Here is a 17,368-nt window from a genome sequence, read left to right as displayed (position 1 = left end):
GGTGCCGACAAACCAAACCCACTCACTCAGGTAAGCTAATAAGAATGAAAAACAGATTAAATCAAATATAACAGCTGTTTGACGAGATGAGAGAGTGAATATTACCTGATACATTGTTGCAGCTTTTCACAGCGGAAGACAAGATGAGATAATAAATGCAGCAAATAAAACACAGAAACATGATTCAATGGAATTACACCTTTATGTTATAAGATCATTTACCAATATACATAATAGTGTTTGAAAGTGCTTGCATTTCTAGAAGTCTCCAGGGGTGGTCCTGTAGCCCAGTGGTTAAAGCGTTTGCTCGTCACACCGAAGACCTGGGTTCGATTCCCAATATGGGTACAATGTGTGAAACCCATTTCTGGTGTCCCCCGCCGTGATATTGCTAAAAGCGGCGTAAAACCATACTCACTCACTCACTCACTCACTCTAGAAGTCTCCAGGAATGATTGAATAGTACCACACATTTTCAGTGTGACCCGACTGGTAAAACACATGCCTACTTCTTCAAATGAAGTACTGAAATAAAATAGAAAGTCCCGTGCCTCTCGCTACCGGTACCTTGTAAGAAAGTTGCGAAATATTCAGTATCAGTGTGAAGATCTTCACAGATTTGATTATTTCTATATGAAACCATGGTTGCGAACTATTACAAACACATCAAACAAACATACTGGGTAGGTTCAGTTGACAAACATCTTGAAAATAGAGCCAGTCTCTGTAGGTAACCTAACTAATGTTGTTTGTTTGTTTGTTGTTTAACGCCACACTCCTCAATATTCCAGCTCTATGTAAATAATCAAGTCTGGACCAGACAATCCAGTGATTGATGTCATGTGCATCGATCCACGCAATTGGGATACGATGACATGCATCAACCAAGTCAGTGAGCCAGATCCACCCAATCTCATTAGTCGCCTCTTACGACAAGCATAGTCGCCTTTTAAGGCAAACATGGGTTGCTGAAGACCAACCTAACTAATGAAGTAATTTTGTTTGGTTTGTTTGTTAAATGACGGTGGTCTTTAATAACTGTAGTCAAATCTGAACAGGACAATCCAGTGATTGATATCATGAGCATCGATCCACACAACTGGGATATGATGACATGCATCAACCAAGTCAGCAAACCTGATCACCCAATCCCGTAAATCACCTTTTACGGCAAGCATGGGTTGCTGAAGACATATTCTAACCTGAATCTTTACAAGTAATGAGGTAATACTTGTATGACACTTCAACCTTAGACTTGTACATGTATCTGTAGTGAGTCAAAGAATAATGTAGGACGAGGATCTTGACGGCAAATAGTGATGCCCTGAATAAACTTGGCCATTACATTCACACAAAGTTTTTAAACCTGAGCCATGTGGTTTTAACAAAATATTATTCTTAAACATATTAAATATGTTGCCAAAATTATTTTTTAAGTATTTACAAGATGTATTTACAAGACATTGACTTCATAATATAAAAATTAATTTGTTTCATGTAAAAAGTCCTTTCACATTACATCACAAGTTGGGTTGGAACGAGCCCAAATTTACTGTCCAGGTACCCGAACCCTATTACCCGACACTACCCCTGTCAGTCTGAAGAGATGGGGACAAAAGTGGGATTGGGAATTGTTTTATTGGAACCCTGGGAAAAAAGTTTTTAGATACATGTCTAAAAAGATCTGGTCATGCATACACTGCAGTTGACAGAAGCTTTGTTTTTATTCAAACAAAGTAAGAAATAAATGTATAATTAGTGACCTGTAGCAGGGCTAGGACGGGCAACTCGGGTACTTGGGTCGGGTGGGTACTGAGTAGAACCCAGGTACCCACAGGACTACCCGGACCCGTGGTTAGTCATGTGATATATTGTGTAATGATTAAAAATATCTAGGACGCTATGGTTACAGTACAAGTCACTAATGTTCGCATTTCTTTCTGAATAAGCACTATTGCTTGTGACATTTATAGGTTTGAAAAAAAAATAACACTTCAGTCAACTTCAGTGTATGCATGACCAGATCGTTTTATTCATATATTAAATACATTTTACCAGGGCTACACTCAAACTATTTCCAATCGGACATTTTGTACCAAACTCTTGAGACCTGTAGCGGGTACCCGGGTAGGGACGGGTTCTAGCGGGGCTGGTACCCAGGTAGTAAATTTGGACTCGTCCCAGCCCTAACCTGTAGTGTTACCACAGTCACAGTTAAACTTTGTCATTAAACAATGTATCATGTTGGTACCCGGGTCCTACTCAGTATACCTATCCGATTTGAGTGCCCGAGTCACCCATCCCAGCCCTAAGCAGGCCGTATGTATACCTTCACATAAGTATGTAAGTTGTATTCAACAATGTCACCAAAGAACGCAGCAACAAAACATGCTCAGTTTCAATTATGAAATTCAAATATGTACATATGCTTGTTGCAGATGAAAACTCCGCAAAATTCCTGAGACGTATTCACAAAAACAGCCAATTAATGACAGATTTAATGGAATACGACTCTTCGAGTGAAATCTTGTAATTAGTAAACATACCTTGTTTGGAAGGTGATCACATGAACACTTTTATTGTCGATGAAAATAGCACCTGATCAGTGACATGTGGATGCCAGGAAATATACTGCTAATATCTGATTACAATCAACAACTGAAGTGTAAAATAAGGGTGAAAGAGAAGTGTTTGGTGGATATTTGTAAATCAATGTTTTAGTATTGTTGTCTGTTCAGATGGATTACCACAAAATTATTTAAAATGACTTTCTTGCAGGGCCATGCTGATTCCAAAATTATCTGCCTCCAGATCTGCTAATCTTGGAAGATCTTTCTTTGGTACAAGAACATACTTTCCACATGCACCATCATTTGCCTCCAATATTTCCAGCATTTTCTCGGGTGAATGTTTCTGAAAAACACTGACGGTCTTATCTTTATCTGGTGCTTTCCTGTAAACGCTATAAACATGATGCTTTGTAGCAGTAATCTTGATCTGCTTTTGATCTCCCAAAGGAAACCCAGGACCAAAGACGAGTTCCTCCAAACTTTCTGTTTCTGCAAAGTCCTCGATCATCACCTCTACCACCTGTTTCACCCACTTGTTGACTGGTAGTGTCGAGGATGGTGCATCACTATCCCCTATAAAACTGTCTTCCTCCTCCATGAGTTCTTCCTGGTTATTTTGTTGTGTCCACGGGAGAACGATGAAGTCATCTGTCCCCGAGTCCTCACTCTCAGCCTTCATCTTATCTGCCTTTTCTTTGATTGACTCGTAGGTGTGGCAGGACCTTGAATAATCCCCTTCAGACAGCAGCTGAAACCACAGATCCCTTTCAAAACACAAGAAAAATATTCCCACAATATTCATATCCCCCGGTTTTGTACCCTAGATGCTGATTTCGTTAGATAAAAATCAATCATTGTTATTTCATTGTAAACATAATAAATTGTGAATTAGAAATAGAAACTATATTCGTTTTTATCAAGTTTAAAAAATGATGGCTCCTCACATAAGTGTATTGCCCCTTGACAAAAAGAAATTGAAAACTGAATCCTTTGGTATGTTGAGGCCTCAACTTGATATGATAGTTTATTTCCTGTTTGTGCTTGACCCAACAATGACTACAAAGTCTCTTTGCCATGTAACTAAAGCATTCACAACAAATCCTCTAACAATAAAATGTTACATCAATATTTGGCTGACTTTCTCACACAGATGCTTAATACCTTGATTGTTGGTTGATTCTCGTACAACTTGAAGAGGATTTTGGCTGCTGCCTTTGCAGAAGCTTCACCATTATTTCTGCCACTGGCCGCTGCGAGCTTTTCACCTTGTAGGAATAGTTCACACCTTAAAAACAACATAAGGACTGTCATCTTGAGCCAGTGAATATCCCTATATATTACAGCTAATTATGAGTGATTGATGGAATTAGTCTCATGTTTATTGTGTTAACCATGTTACCTTTTTTCAGTTTTAAGTGCACATTATTATTCATTGTCACTTGGAAACCCATGTACTGCAACATTGTGCAAAGGCAATTATCTTGTGTCATGATACATTACATACTGTAGTATCCATCATTACATCAATTTTTCTTCTTCTTCTTTTTTAAACTTACTTGCGAACGCTTCCTTTTGACCCAATCTTCCGAAACATTGAGGTAAAGTTCTTGGTAGCAGTTTCGAAAAGAATGTCATATGCTCTATTCAAGCGGTCTGATGACATTGCGTCCTGCTCCATAATAATCATGCTCTGCCAATCTCTTGGAAATTCTCTGTAGTCTGGCACAGGTTCAAACCGTATACCACTCTTGAGCCCATTGCTCCTCAATAGATTTGAATTAAAACATTTCAAAATTCTTTTGCCTTCAAAATCCTCACTAACTTCAATAACTCCCTGTACATCTTGAGAAGTCACCTGCTTGAAATCATTGAAGATGGTGTCTGATGAACTGTTTGAAAGTACAGTAAATGCTTCTCTGTAAGCATTGATTCCTGCCTCCTGAATCCTGTGGCCTTCAGCTGTACAGATATATATGCAGTTTAGGTAAAGTTCACACTCAAAAACTTTCAAACGGTCCACAATATCACCTCTCTTGTAGAGACATGTGAGAAGCACATCGGCTTTCCTGATAGCAAGGCCCAATTGGTCGACAATGTCACTTTCATCTGGTATCTTTTTAACCAGGTTGATGAGCTTGGCAAGCTTCTGCTGTGTGTTTACATTTGCCTTCACATGATTCTGTGACAGGACATCATGTGCTGAAAGAAAAGAACTGTGCTTATCTTCAGCAGCACCATCAATGACAACTGACAGTGGGCTTTTCTTGAGAAAATCTACTGCTTTCGCATATGTCCTACGCTTGACCTGTTTTGGTTCTTTCCCTGTAACAGTAGCAATCAGAAGTCCATCAAGAGTGAGCGTGCCCTTGCAAAAAGTGACTCCCTCTTGAACCTCAACCAATTCTTCTTTGTATTCTCGACGTAGCTGACACACTGAAGAACCAACTGCATGGTTCAACTCATCCATAGGGTTACAAGCTTTCCTCTGTGAACCATTCATAAAGCTGATCAGCTTCTTCAACTTTTCACACAGGTCAAGACTTTCGATTTCCTCAGTGGAGGTCTCCTTTTGGCTTCTTTCAACATTTTGGAAAGAATCAATGGATTCCTTAGTACCTTTGTCTTTCAGTTTCAAAATATCTTCCGCTGACTGAGTCATGAGGACCTTCATGGCCTTTGAATAGCATGTACCTCTCGCAAACTTCCTGCTGTTGCTCACAGATCTAGCTAGGAAGACCTCACCGATGTGCAATGTTCCTGTGAACCTCAATTTGTTCTGAATCCTGCCCAACTCTGTACAATGGAAAACCAACTTTAGATCCAGTTTACTCCTCTCCAGGGCAAGGTTCATTGCAGATATGGAGTTTTTCTTTTCTGCTTCACCTAAGTTTCTAACAACTAGTTTTAATGCAATAAACTTCCAGAGTTGATTTCCAGTATTTGAAGTCTTTTCATTAACCCTCTGCTCTTGTTTACCTGTAACATAAATATTTTGTTAATAATCCAAATAAAAAGGAGGAAACATACTCATGATAGTGATGATTAGACCCCTGATAGATAGACCACCCGAAATTCAATCTCATTATAATCCGACCTTTCGCTTTCGCTAAACAAAGATCTGGGGACATCCCATTAAGGGTCACGTCAGAATGACCTTTCATCCAACCAATTGGAACGTTGTTCACCAGATCATGAAAGTGACAGTCGGAATGTGTTTTCTAATCATGCAACCACGAAATATTTAACACGGGGTATTCCGAACGACAGTTACGGGTTTTATGATTATATCCATACAATCTAGGCCATCTATAAGCCATTCCAGAATTTTCTTCTTATCAGTTTTAATTTTTTTAATCGAGAATACGTCAAAATATGTTTCGCAGCAAAGTCGCTAGTTTGAAACTAATGTCGTAAAGCTCGAGAAAGCTCCCTTCTGAATGGCTGATGTCGATTTCTTGTCAGTCATTTCATGGGTCGGTCAAAATTTGCGAAAGCTCGTTCTGATGTGACCCGTAATGGGATGTCCTCAGATCTTTGTTTAGCGGTAACGAGAACTAAGATCTGATCTTAATAAGATTGCCCGAAATAAATCTTCACTTTTTCCTCTTTTTGTTAACGCCACTCGCAGCATATTCCAGCAATATGACAGTGGTCTGTAAATAATGGGAGTCTGGACCAGGCAATCCAGTATTTGACAACAAGCGCATTGATTTACATATACGATGACCTGCATCAACAAAGTCACCATTGATTTTTAAAATCAAGGTTATGACAAGGACTTCTTGACTTTCAAGCTCAATTTCGAACACTGCTAAAGTAACCTGCAAACTGATTAAGCCAAAAGGTGCTGAAGCCAGTAAATCAGAGCTCAATAGCCTTTCATCTGTTCATGATGCCTGGATCACAATAAGCCAAATCACAGTTGAAACCCGTGTTTGGATGCAGCTTTTCAGAAAAAGTGGTGTTCACATAAAATACAAATATATTCTAGCACAATATTTGGGAAACAATTTCAATTTATAAATAAATAAGTCAAATACATCGTTACCTGTGTTGAAAATACATGCCCAAATGACTTTGCTTTGTTATACATAAAAAAATACTTCTTCAAAAAGAAGGGGCACCCTGTTTAAATGTTTCTACAATCTCACTCACTAGCCATTGTGAGCCTTATGTTTTATTCAATGTTGATGATAAAATAAAAATCAGATAAGTAGAACAATGTTACCAGTGTACCACAAGTACAGAAGTGATAAAGTTTATATGCCAAACCCTATGTGACCCTAACTAAATGTTTGAAGATTCCGGGGTAGAATAGGTCTTCAGCAACCCATGCTTGCCGTAAAAGGTGACTATGCTTGGTAGATGCATGTCATCGATCACAATTCCGTGGATCGATGCTCATGATATCAGTCACTGGATTGTCTGGTCCAGACTCGATTATTCACAGACCGCCATCATATAGCTGGAATATTGCTGAGTGTGGCGTTAAACAACAAACAAACAAACACAACTCTAAAAGTCTTGTTTATCAATTTCAGAGATCAAAGATGGGGTATTGAAGGGAAGGAAACACGTAGGCTTGAGCACACTGTGAATGTTATGCTATTCATAACCAAATGTGAAATGCGAGATTATCTGCGTAAACTGGTTGTTTAACCATGTTAACAGTTGGGAAATGATGACCACCAGATTCTGTTTGCCGCCTCTTATGACAAGCATGGATGGCTGAAGACCAATTCACAATGAGTTAAATTTGTTTTTAGAGATTGCGTGGTAGTGTAGAAACTTAGTTCAAACATCAATGAAATCAAAATATTTTTCTATAACAATTACTCATCTTCCAGAGACAAGGGAGTTAAATGACTACAAAAGTCCAGTTTCAACGCGTGCCGAACTAGGCTGGAATTATGGAGCTACATTTTGGCTGGACTGCACCTGCTCTGAGGCTGATATTCGGCCCCAAAACTGCAGCAAGTGTCAGGAAAATTACCAAATAGCAACTACAACATTCCTATTTCATTTTATAACTTATTTTATGTCCTGGTCATTGTGATTTAATTTTCCACTGATAAGAGGACAAAAAAAGAGGAAGATGTTTTCTTTTACATTAATGTATTCAATGTATTGAATGCAATGTTACAACACAACTAAATTACAACTTAATTTTTTTTTCCAAATTTGCCCACCACGTATTTTGGAATCCTCGATAAATCCTTGCCTTCCATAATTGTTCAAGCATGGGGGTTGTAGAATACCTAAAATAAACAATCGCACACTGAAGGCCTGAGAGAGGGAATCAATGTTACACTCCAGGCAGTTGAGGTGAGTGAGTGAGTGAGTGAGTGAGTGAGTGAGTGAGTGAGTTTAACGCCGCTTTAAACATTATTGCAGTTATATCACGGCTTGTCAGCTTAATGTGGGAGGAAAGCCTGAAGAGATGCAGGTCTCAGACATTTACCACTTACGCTTTTTTTTTTAATATTTCGAGACAAAGTCGCTACAAATGGATATTTAACCTAGAAATAGACTAGGGGAAACACTGATGGTAACAGACAAGCTGACTTTGTTCGGAAAATGTACTTATATGAATATCACCGATGTTTTGTTCAACAACAAAGATTTATAAGGTACTTTATTCGCAGGTCCACAGGGACTGGCAGTCACATGAATTAATTTTAAAATCTGGTAATTACCGGTAAATGGGAACGCTGTAAAGAGCGACGTTTCGGAGAGGATCCATATACCACTGTCAAGTCTGGTATAAGGATCTATACCAAAACATCACTTTTCACAGTAAAGTTGTTATCCATGAATTGTGTCTACTTTGTCATCCGTCAACTTCTAAGTAATGCCTATCGAAGAATTCAAGGCTGAGAGATAATGGTTATTGATGCTTCAAATAAATCCAATAAATTTGGTGACCCGATCTGATAAATATAGAAATGAGGTCACCTAGCAGAACCACATTTAGTAAGCTCTGTACATAGATGTACATTTACTTTCTCCAAACTATTGCACAGTGTTCCCTAAATCATTACATGGTGGTTTTCCTATGTGTGTGTGCTTATGTAAACAGCCATGAATTAAAATCCTTTCGGACAATAGCATAAAGGAGCGATTCACTCAGGCTTATTTTCCTATGCAGTTTCTAAATATCTTAATCTTACAAGAGTTACCTCCCTGCAAATTATCTCCCCTTTTATTGTAAGCTTCTTGCTGTTTGTTATTCTCATGAAAATGTTTTGTTATAAACTGTAAACGTTTAATAACTCAAATATCGAGACTTTCACAAAGCGCATTTTGTAATGTCATGTAATATTTCAATTCCAACAGCGGTCTTGTAGATTTTAAGAATATCTTTTGTTGAATTGATTTTGTTCATCTCAAAGTATGATAAAGAATTTTATTTACCTTAAATATATTTTAGGTCGCAATGACAAGTGCTGGTGAGACTTCACTGCATGTTAAGTAGGGACAATTCATGTTTCAATGTTTCATATTTGTAATGAAATGATTTAATTTTCCGGCGGATAACTACACAAGAAGTATTTAATAAATTGGATATTAGATGCGTCGTGCATAATACAATTTTTATTCCTAACATATGATATTTTACAATACGAAAACTACTATGAAACTATATTGGTATCAGTATGTTCTACATTCCTCATGCCTACCTTAAACATAACATTAACAGAAATACAGGTTTACCACAGAAACATACTTACCATCGCTTGGTTTACTTTGGCTTTGAGTCTTCTGCTTGCCACTGGCTGTGTAACTTTTGGTGTGTTGAACGTCCAGCCTTCTCGTTTTATTTGAATTGCTTGTCTCAGCATGCATGTTACTTCTTCTCTTTCTGACTTGTATTCCTGTGTCAACATTTCTGTTCTCTTGCTTGATTTCATGGCCGAGTTTGGACTTCTGCCTTAATATGTTACCACCTGTCCTCACGTTTGGTCTTGTTGGCCTTCTTGAATTTAAACTACGCCTGTTGCTTAGTGTTAGCTTTTTTGCTTTTGTTGGATAACCTGTTCGACTCTCCCTCGGCTTCAGGCTCATGTCTTTTCTAGAATTTGCAAAACCTCTGATTCTTTGAAATTCAGTGCTTAAATTAGGAGAAAATCTATCGCTCTCAAATCTATGGATGCTGGTTGCTGTGCTTGGTTTGTCAATACATTGTCTGTAACCAATGTCAAGTCTTTCGCTGTCCATATCCATCCTTGCAATTGCAGAATAGTCTATTACCTCAGATCTGTTTCTATTTTCAGCTACCAGCCTGGGTGTCCAATTTCTACCACCTTTTCTCAACACAGATGACCTTCTATGAATGTCAGAGATTACATTGTCCTCAGTCATCCTTCTAACATCAGTAGGATATCTTCGACTTTCTCTAAACCTGTTCCTGTCTGCAGCAATTGGATTGGAAGTGTAACGGTCTGTATGACTCTCTCTCCGATCGATGCTTACTGTCTCACTGCTTCTTGGTCCCCAAGAAGAAAGCCTAAACCCCTTAGTTATTCTGTTGCCTTCTTTCTCCAAACTTGCATTTGTAGCATAACTTTGACTTGCACTCAATCTCCCTCTTTCTGTATCCACTGGAAAGTAGGTGTTAGTGCTATGTCCTCTGAATATGTCACTTTCAGGTTCCCTGATTACCTTTGAGGGATAGTTTGGATTTCCACGGTATCTGCCATCTTCATTCAATGTCATACCTTCTGTTTCCATTGGATACAATGTGTTACTTCTACTTTGAAGGACTCTGTTTCTGTTGGTTTCAAATCCAGAGCTCATAGCCAAACCTCTTGATTCACGACCATTTCTACTTCTGTCAATTTCCAATTCAGAACTCATAGCCAAACCTCCTGATTCAAGGCCAAATCTACTTCTGTCAATTTCCAATGGAGAACTTGGAACCAAACCTCTTGAGTCCAGGCCAGATCTGCTTCTGTGCAGTTTCATTCCCAAATTTGTAGCCAAGTTTCTCGATTCCAGACCATATCTACTTCTGTCTGTTTCCATTGGAGAACTTGAAGCCAAACTTCTTGTAGTAAAATCTCTAGATTTCCTGTCAAACCTGTTTCTTGGATTTTCCATTCCATAATTTGTAGTAAAATCTTCTCTTGATTCCCGACCAAATCTGCTGTTGCCTGTGTCCATGCCTGAAGCGTCCATCCATCTCATACTTTCTGTCAACCTGTTACTTTCCTTCTCCATCCCTAAGCCAGTGATCAGACTTCTACGACTTCCACTTGTCCCTGTTCTATTTGTGTCTTTGTCACCTCTGCGTAACAAAAATTCTCCACCTTGATCTAACCCAAATGAGTCATCTCTGAAGGAAGATCCATGACTTGTTCTTTCACCAAAATTGCCTGACCTGCTCCGATCAATCACTGCAGAGGAGTCAATTGAATCAAATCCATCAGTCCGACCAAATTGTCTGTGAATATCATGATAAATGTTATCATCATTGATATCTGTGCTTCTTCTCCATCCTGAAGTCTTCTGTACTGCAGGTTGCCCCCAGGTGTTTAAAGCAGCAGCTGCTGGAGACTTCCCCTTGAAACCAAACATAGATCCCTCTCCGTATCTGTCTGTAGTGCCCGACACTCTCCTGCTGCCATGTGAGAACTGTGAAGGATTCTCATCACTGTCCCAAACAGCTCTTGCTTGAGGAATTCTATCTTGTTCTCGTGTGTCCCTGCCACCATATTCATATTGAGACCTAGAGTACATGACTGATCTTGAGGTTCAGTAGCACCTGAGGAAAAGAAGCAAGCTCAGATATAGCTTTTTATAAATGGAGTGTTGCATTTTATTTATCCCTGTATGATTTGTTTATTTCTTTGTTGATTAGCGCTCCACTCAACAATATTCCATGTATATGATAGTGGTCTGTCCATAATCGAGTCTTTGGATTTCTGTTTATTTGCGGAAGTCAAGTGACACCTCCTGCGTGCCTTTTCTAAAGTTGCATTTGAGCATGGTGTGTTTTTATTATTTCCTAACATGTGTCTTCTAAATATAATGTTTGTTTGTCGCCTAGTGCTGCACCCAGCAATATTCTAGCTATATGACAGCGGTCTGTACATAATCGAGTTTGGATCAGACAATCCAGTGATTGATGTCATGAGCACTGATCAACACAATTGAGATACGATGACATGCATCAACCAAAATCAGCGAACCTGACCACCCGATCCCGTTAATCGCCTCTTACGACAAGCATAATCGCTTTTAACAGCAAGCATGGGTTGCTCAAGACCTATTCAACCCCGGATATTCACGAGTGCCATTTCCAAGGCAATAAATATGAAAATAAATGAGTACTGGTTAATGACCAGTTGTTACCATTTTTTTCTTGTTATTTCTGAAATATTCTGTGTATTAAATCGACTGTACCAATAACTGACCTTGTAAAACTATCAGCAAATATGTTTATGTTGTTACACTTATTTCTGTTAATGCGATGAGAGGGAATCAAATGGGTGGAAATAAAACTTTCCTGTTGACTATTGTACCAGTTATTGCCATCGTTTGATCAACACATGCCACATGATCACATGCACTGCTCGACTTTTACAAATTACATTTTCTATAATCTCTGGTATCGAACTCAATTATTTTATTCATTAAAATGAGTAAGATTTGTTCGTTTGTCGTCTGCCAAATGAAGTAAACGAATATTCCCAAACTTTGATCTTCACATGCTTATCCATAACACTGTTTACTATGGATTTTGTGATACATATAGGTTATGCATTAGGGGAAAAATACCTAAATTAGGTTTTAGAATTGTATTTATGAGAAGAAATGACAGACAGAAGGAAAGCAATGACTAAACTATATGTACATCGTGTTGTTGGATTTCTGTTGATGCGAGGAAGTCAAGTGACACCACCCACATGTCTTTTCGAAAGTTGTATTTGAACATGGTGTGTTTCCAAACATGTGTCTTCTAAATTTAATGTCTGTTGTTTAACGCCACACTCAGCAATATTCGAGCTTCATGACGTCAATCTGTAAATAATCGAGTCTGGACCAGACAATCCAGTGATTGACATCATGTGTATTGATCCACGCAAATATGATACAATGACATGGGGTTTGGCTATAATTGGTGCTCAGCTGTGACTGGTTGTTAGCCAGTACAGATCCTCATCATTTGTGTTCAGGTTGTAACAGACTGACACGGGTCCTCCACATTTGTATACGAGTCAGTCAAATAAGGGAAGATTGTTCCAAATCTGGAACAGTTCAGACAGGACTTTTAGCGTTAGCCATTTTTTGGTGTGTACAAATCTCTGTTGGTACAGATCGTGTAGTATTCCTAACAAGAAAGCAGGTCAATCATCAAAATCCACATTTCCATAACCACTAGGTTTTTAAATTGCTTACAGGCTGATCTGACAGGACACTTTAATGACTGATCAATAAATGAATTGCTGGAATGATGAGGAAAATGCTATCTGTTAAATGATTAACAGACCCAATGACTGATAACTATAAATGACCCGTGAAGATCCCGGGTAGAATAGGTATTCAGAAACCCATACTTGCTGTAAAAGGCGACTATGCTTGTCGTAAGAGGCGACTAATGGGATTGGGTGGTCATGCTCACGACTTCATTGATGCATGTTGTTGATCCCAATTGCGCAGATCCATGATATCAATCACTGGATTGTCTGGTCCAGACTCGATTATTAACAGACTGGCGTCATGTATCTGGACTATTGCTGAGTGTGGTGTTAAACTCTGAAAATTTGGCTGCTGAGACAGTTACATGAAATCAAAAACAAACACGACCTCATGGTCCATTGGGCCAGGTTCGGGACATCTTGACTTTATCATGTATACTCGGACCCCATGGTACCGCGGCATTCATCGTATCGCGGCATTTGTGATTTCTGATAGTTCACGCGGGACACGCCTCTTAGCGGCTGTCTATTAATGCAAATTGGTAACCAGGAAGTGCTCACTTCGTAAACAATTTCAATTTCCTCGGAATGTTCCGTCTGCTATAAGTAAGGAGTTATTAATCCGTCAATATATATTTCTGGCATCTGTTGTAATATTGCCTTACCCCCATCTATCAATGGCCAACGATATAACCCGCAGTTCCCCAAGTAAACTTTCTCGATCGACCTGAACTAGATCATCTGCATATTCATGGCGACTAATGAGGTAATGGAAGTTTTAATGAGGTAATCGAATTTTTTCCCGCTCTGTGCCCAGAATCTATTGGGAGATCATAAGGGCCATAATGCCAAACTTAGAAATACGTTCTTCACTAGAAGTCAAAAGATAAATACATACCTTGGGCATACTAGGAGTGCTTTTTATATATTTATTGTTGACTTTTAACATTTTTCCATTTTGTGACAAATTATTGTCATCCAATTTTTTTTAAACAATCTTAAAATATCATTTCTGATATTTTGTTGTTGACTTACAAAAATATTTTTCTCTTACTTTTCGGTAAAAATGCATTGAATACCTATTGCTGATAACACATTTAGAATTTTACTTGTGCTGTCTTTGCACTTGTCTGGACAAATCACTGATGTCATGCATGATCATACCAAGTGGTTGGTAGAATTATGTCCTCTTTTTGTCCAATTCGGACCTCCATACACAACTTTTCTCTGTACCGCGATACGATGGAGTTCTCACCCTTGTCAAACAGAGCGCGAGGCCCGGCTTTTACTCGGAGCTACTGATGTGAATAATGAACTTTTATCAGTAAAATATGCATTGTTTGATAAAATGAATGATATCTGATACAGGGAACACGAATAATCATAAAGGTTAGTGAGTGAATTTTGTTCTGTTTAGCGTACATGACAAGTACCGCGATACCCCGAGGTTGCAGGCTAAACCATTAACTCAAAGAGTAGACATAAAATCCCGATACGACAGTTTGCCAAACAGAATGAGACATGCCATGTACTTTTGGCAAAGATGTACATTACAAAATACTGAACAATGCATTAAAGTATTAACCTCATTTTTAACTAATTTAGGTTCGTTCCTCTGCGCTACCCCCAACAATCAATGCAGTTTATAGGGTGGCCATTTTGTGAACTAAATGGATCACATGGCATCTGAGCGTCGCTTCAAGCTGTCAACTTGATTTCGACATGCGGTAGGCCTAATTGAAATCCGAAATCAGTAGAGTGGACTAATCCATGCATTATGAATAATATAGAAAAACCGCACACCTTGAGTTGGTTACCCTTGAAAACAGGAGGTAAAACATTACGCGCTTCTTCTTGTATCAGCGTCCTAAATTATCTCCCTTGGAATCAAGCTCCTCACAGCGATGTAACGACGTCATTCGTTTCCGAAACTTACTATAAGTATTTTTAAGTCTTGTCTCAGAATGGGACGAGTTGGTTACGAATGCCCCCCTTGAATGTTTTGTACGGAGAAACAGGAAGGGAACACCTATATAGCAGACATATTTAGAGAAGGGGTAATTACATTCTAGGGAAAATTATCTCTGGTAAGGCCACCAAGTTATCTTTCTGTGTTTAGTATCTGTAACTCGGAAACTTCAAAATACATACAACTACCAGATCTAATAAATGATTGTACGTTTTTAAAAACGTTTTTTACCCAATAATATTTAGAATGGCTAAAAATACCACGTTTATGCCTGTCTCCATTATCAGTTTATTCAGAAATGGCATTCAGATGTAGACAGGTCATCGAAAGCAAAAAACGCATGGTACTGTAAATGTTATCTATTAAAACTACCTCACTTGAACCTGTTGACATTAGGAACCTCGTGTTATTGACTACCAATTGAGGAAGGAAGATGGAATAAAATACTTATCGATGAACATTTCTCTATACATTATGCAGTGGTAATGACCAAGGACTTAGGTGATGCATAACATTATTTTTTTCTATGTGACTATTTTAATTGACGACATCAGGAATACTTACAAAACATTTCGGTATGTAAATCCATCTCATTATTACTTGAATTTCACAGAAAAGGTGTTCTAAGGAAACTTGATAATTTCATGAGGTTAAATGGGGTTTAATGTCGCGTCCAGGATTATTGAACTTACATAGCGACGTGCATGCACGTGTGTGTTGCTGCTGGTACAAGTCCGGACTGATGCCGATTTATAGTGCTAGTTCGCTGAGATACTATGCCGTAGTTTAACATGAATACCCCACTTAGACACAGTGTACAGACTCCGAGTCGACCAGTCCCTGTTTAAGACCCTTAATGCCGAGCGCCAGACAGGGTAACAACAAGTAGAATCTACCATCTTTTAACGTCTTTTGGTATGACGCGGCCGGGGATTGAACTCCCGACCTTCCGCTGTCCGGGGGAACGCTCTACCACGAGACCACGGAGTCGGTCCTAATTTCAGTAAAAAAAGTGTAACAAATGTGAAATTGTCGCCATCAAACATAAATATGCTACTCTGCTAACCTCAACATTGTATGTACATAGTCTTGAGTTCAATAAAGTTCTGTCCTGTTATACGGTTTGTTTGCAACGCACTCTTTTGGGTGACAATTAAAATGTGATTGTAAATTATAGTAGTGTTTGATGCTGAATAAGACCCTCAGCTGGTTAAAAATCTTTAAAATATTAATGGGTGAAAATGTTGGGTTTGTTTTTTTTCGAAATACCCCAATTATGCTTTTTGTGGAATTTCTAACATGACAATGTACCTTTAAGTATGATTAGGAATTGTGTTTTGTTCTTCTGTCTTCATACTATTTTCAGCGATCAAATTTATAGATGTTATGTTTTATTAATGTCGATTCACGGTTGGTACGAGATGAGAACATTTTAAAACTAATTTGAAATATATTAAACATTATAATGCGAGTGGAATCAAGATAGGGTTTTCGGGCATTTAGACCTCTCCGTAACGTAGCCCAAAGGCGCAAAAACTGACGTCAGTGATTTAGATGCGCATGCGCTGTACGTCAGCGGCAGATCAGGAACTGATAAAGAGTTATCTTTTCTGACGAGAATCGGCTCGAACTCTTAAGTGAGTGAGTGAGTTAAAATTTACGTCTCATCGGCATTATTTCGGCCATATGGATACCCAACTATTCAGAACTGACGAGGGAGTCCGAGTACACCGCCCACCAGTCACACGGGAGGCACGTGGTTGTATTCTGGAGGTCCAGCTGTGTGGTGGGTAGTTCAGTGCTGATGTCCAAACAGATCTAGTCTTGTTTTCATGTCAATCTTATTCCCCAACGCTTTATTAACAGGTACTTCCTCCCGTTGAGCTGCCGTTTGTGCAGCAGAACCCAACCCCGTCAAACAAGACAACGCCAGACCGCAAACGGCAACGTTTACAACCATGTTTCTGCACACCAAACACGTCAACGTCGTGTCCTGGGCGACACGATTTCCCCAACATGTCTCCTCAAGGGGGTCTGTGGGCCTTTCTGGATCGCCAGATCAGAGAACGACCATATCCTTCACTCACAAGAGATGGCCTCTTCCTCTTCGTTTTCCTCAGGTACTGCATGGTTGAAGAATGGCGCCGGATCAAACAGCCCTCCTCAGACGTCTGAGTTCTTATTTTGGCGTCGAGTTATAGCATGTTAAATGGTCGATCCTTTATTGTCACACCTGCGTGATGTTCTTCAATGTGACTTTATTGTGCACGAGGGCACTAACTACTTGCTCTAATACCCATGACTTAACCCCATCGGTGTCGCCATTGTATCAGTTATCAGTAAACCGTCTGAACTTAACACATGATGATGTGCCTTCAAAATGAAAATGTTAACGTTTCTTTTGCTCG

At 39.0% G+C, this 17,368-nt stretch overlaps 1 protein-coding gene across 1 annotated transcript; it reads right to left on the bottom strand.

Moving 5' to 3' along the window:
* Positions 1-1,680: 1,680 nt before the first annotated feature.
* LOC139463832 (uncharacterized) lies at positions 1,681-14,865 on the bottom strand. The gene is made up of 5 exons (XM_071245202.1): positions 14,795-14,865; positions 9,302-11,334; positions 4,127-5,546; positions 3,732-3,855; positions 1,681-3,318 (listed from the first exon to the last, which is right to left on the bottom strand). Exons 2-5 carry the CDS (start codon positions 11,307-11,309, stop codon positions 2,755-2,757), a joined length of 4,116 nt encoding a protein of 1,371 aa, XP_071101303.1. The 5' UTR covers positions 11,310-11,334; positions 14,795-14,865; the 3' UTR covers positions 1,681-2,754.
* Between the last annotated feature and the right edge of the window lie 2,503 nt (positions 14,866-17,368).

This window comes from Haliotis cracherodii, unplaced genomic scaffold (genome assembly GCF_022045235.1).
Source record: "Haliotis cracherodii isolate W230 unplaced genomic scaffold, xgHalCrac1.p SCAF_16, whole genome shotgun sequence".
Lineage (NCBI taxonomy): Eukaryota > Metazoa > Mollusca > Gastropoda > Lepetellida > Haliotidae > Haliotis > Haliotis cracherodii.
This window is presented reverse-complemented; position numbering and strand designations above follow the sequence as displayed.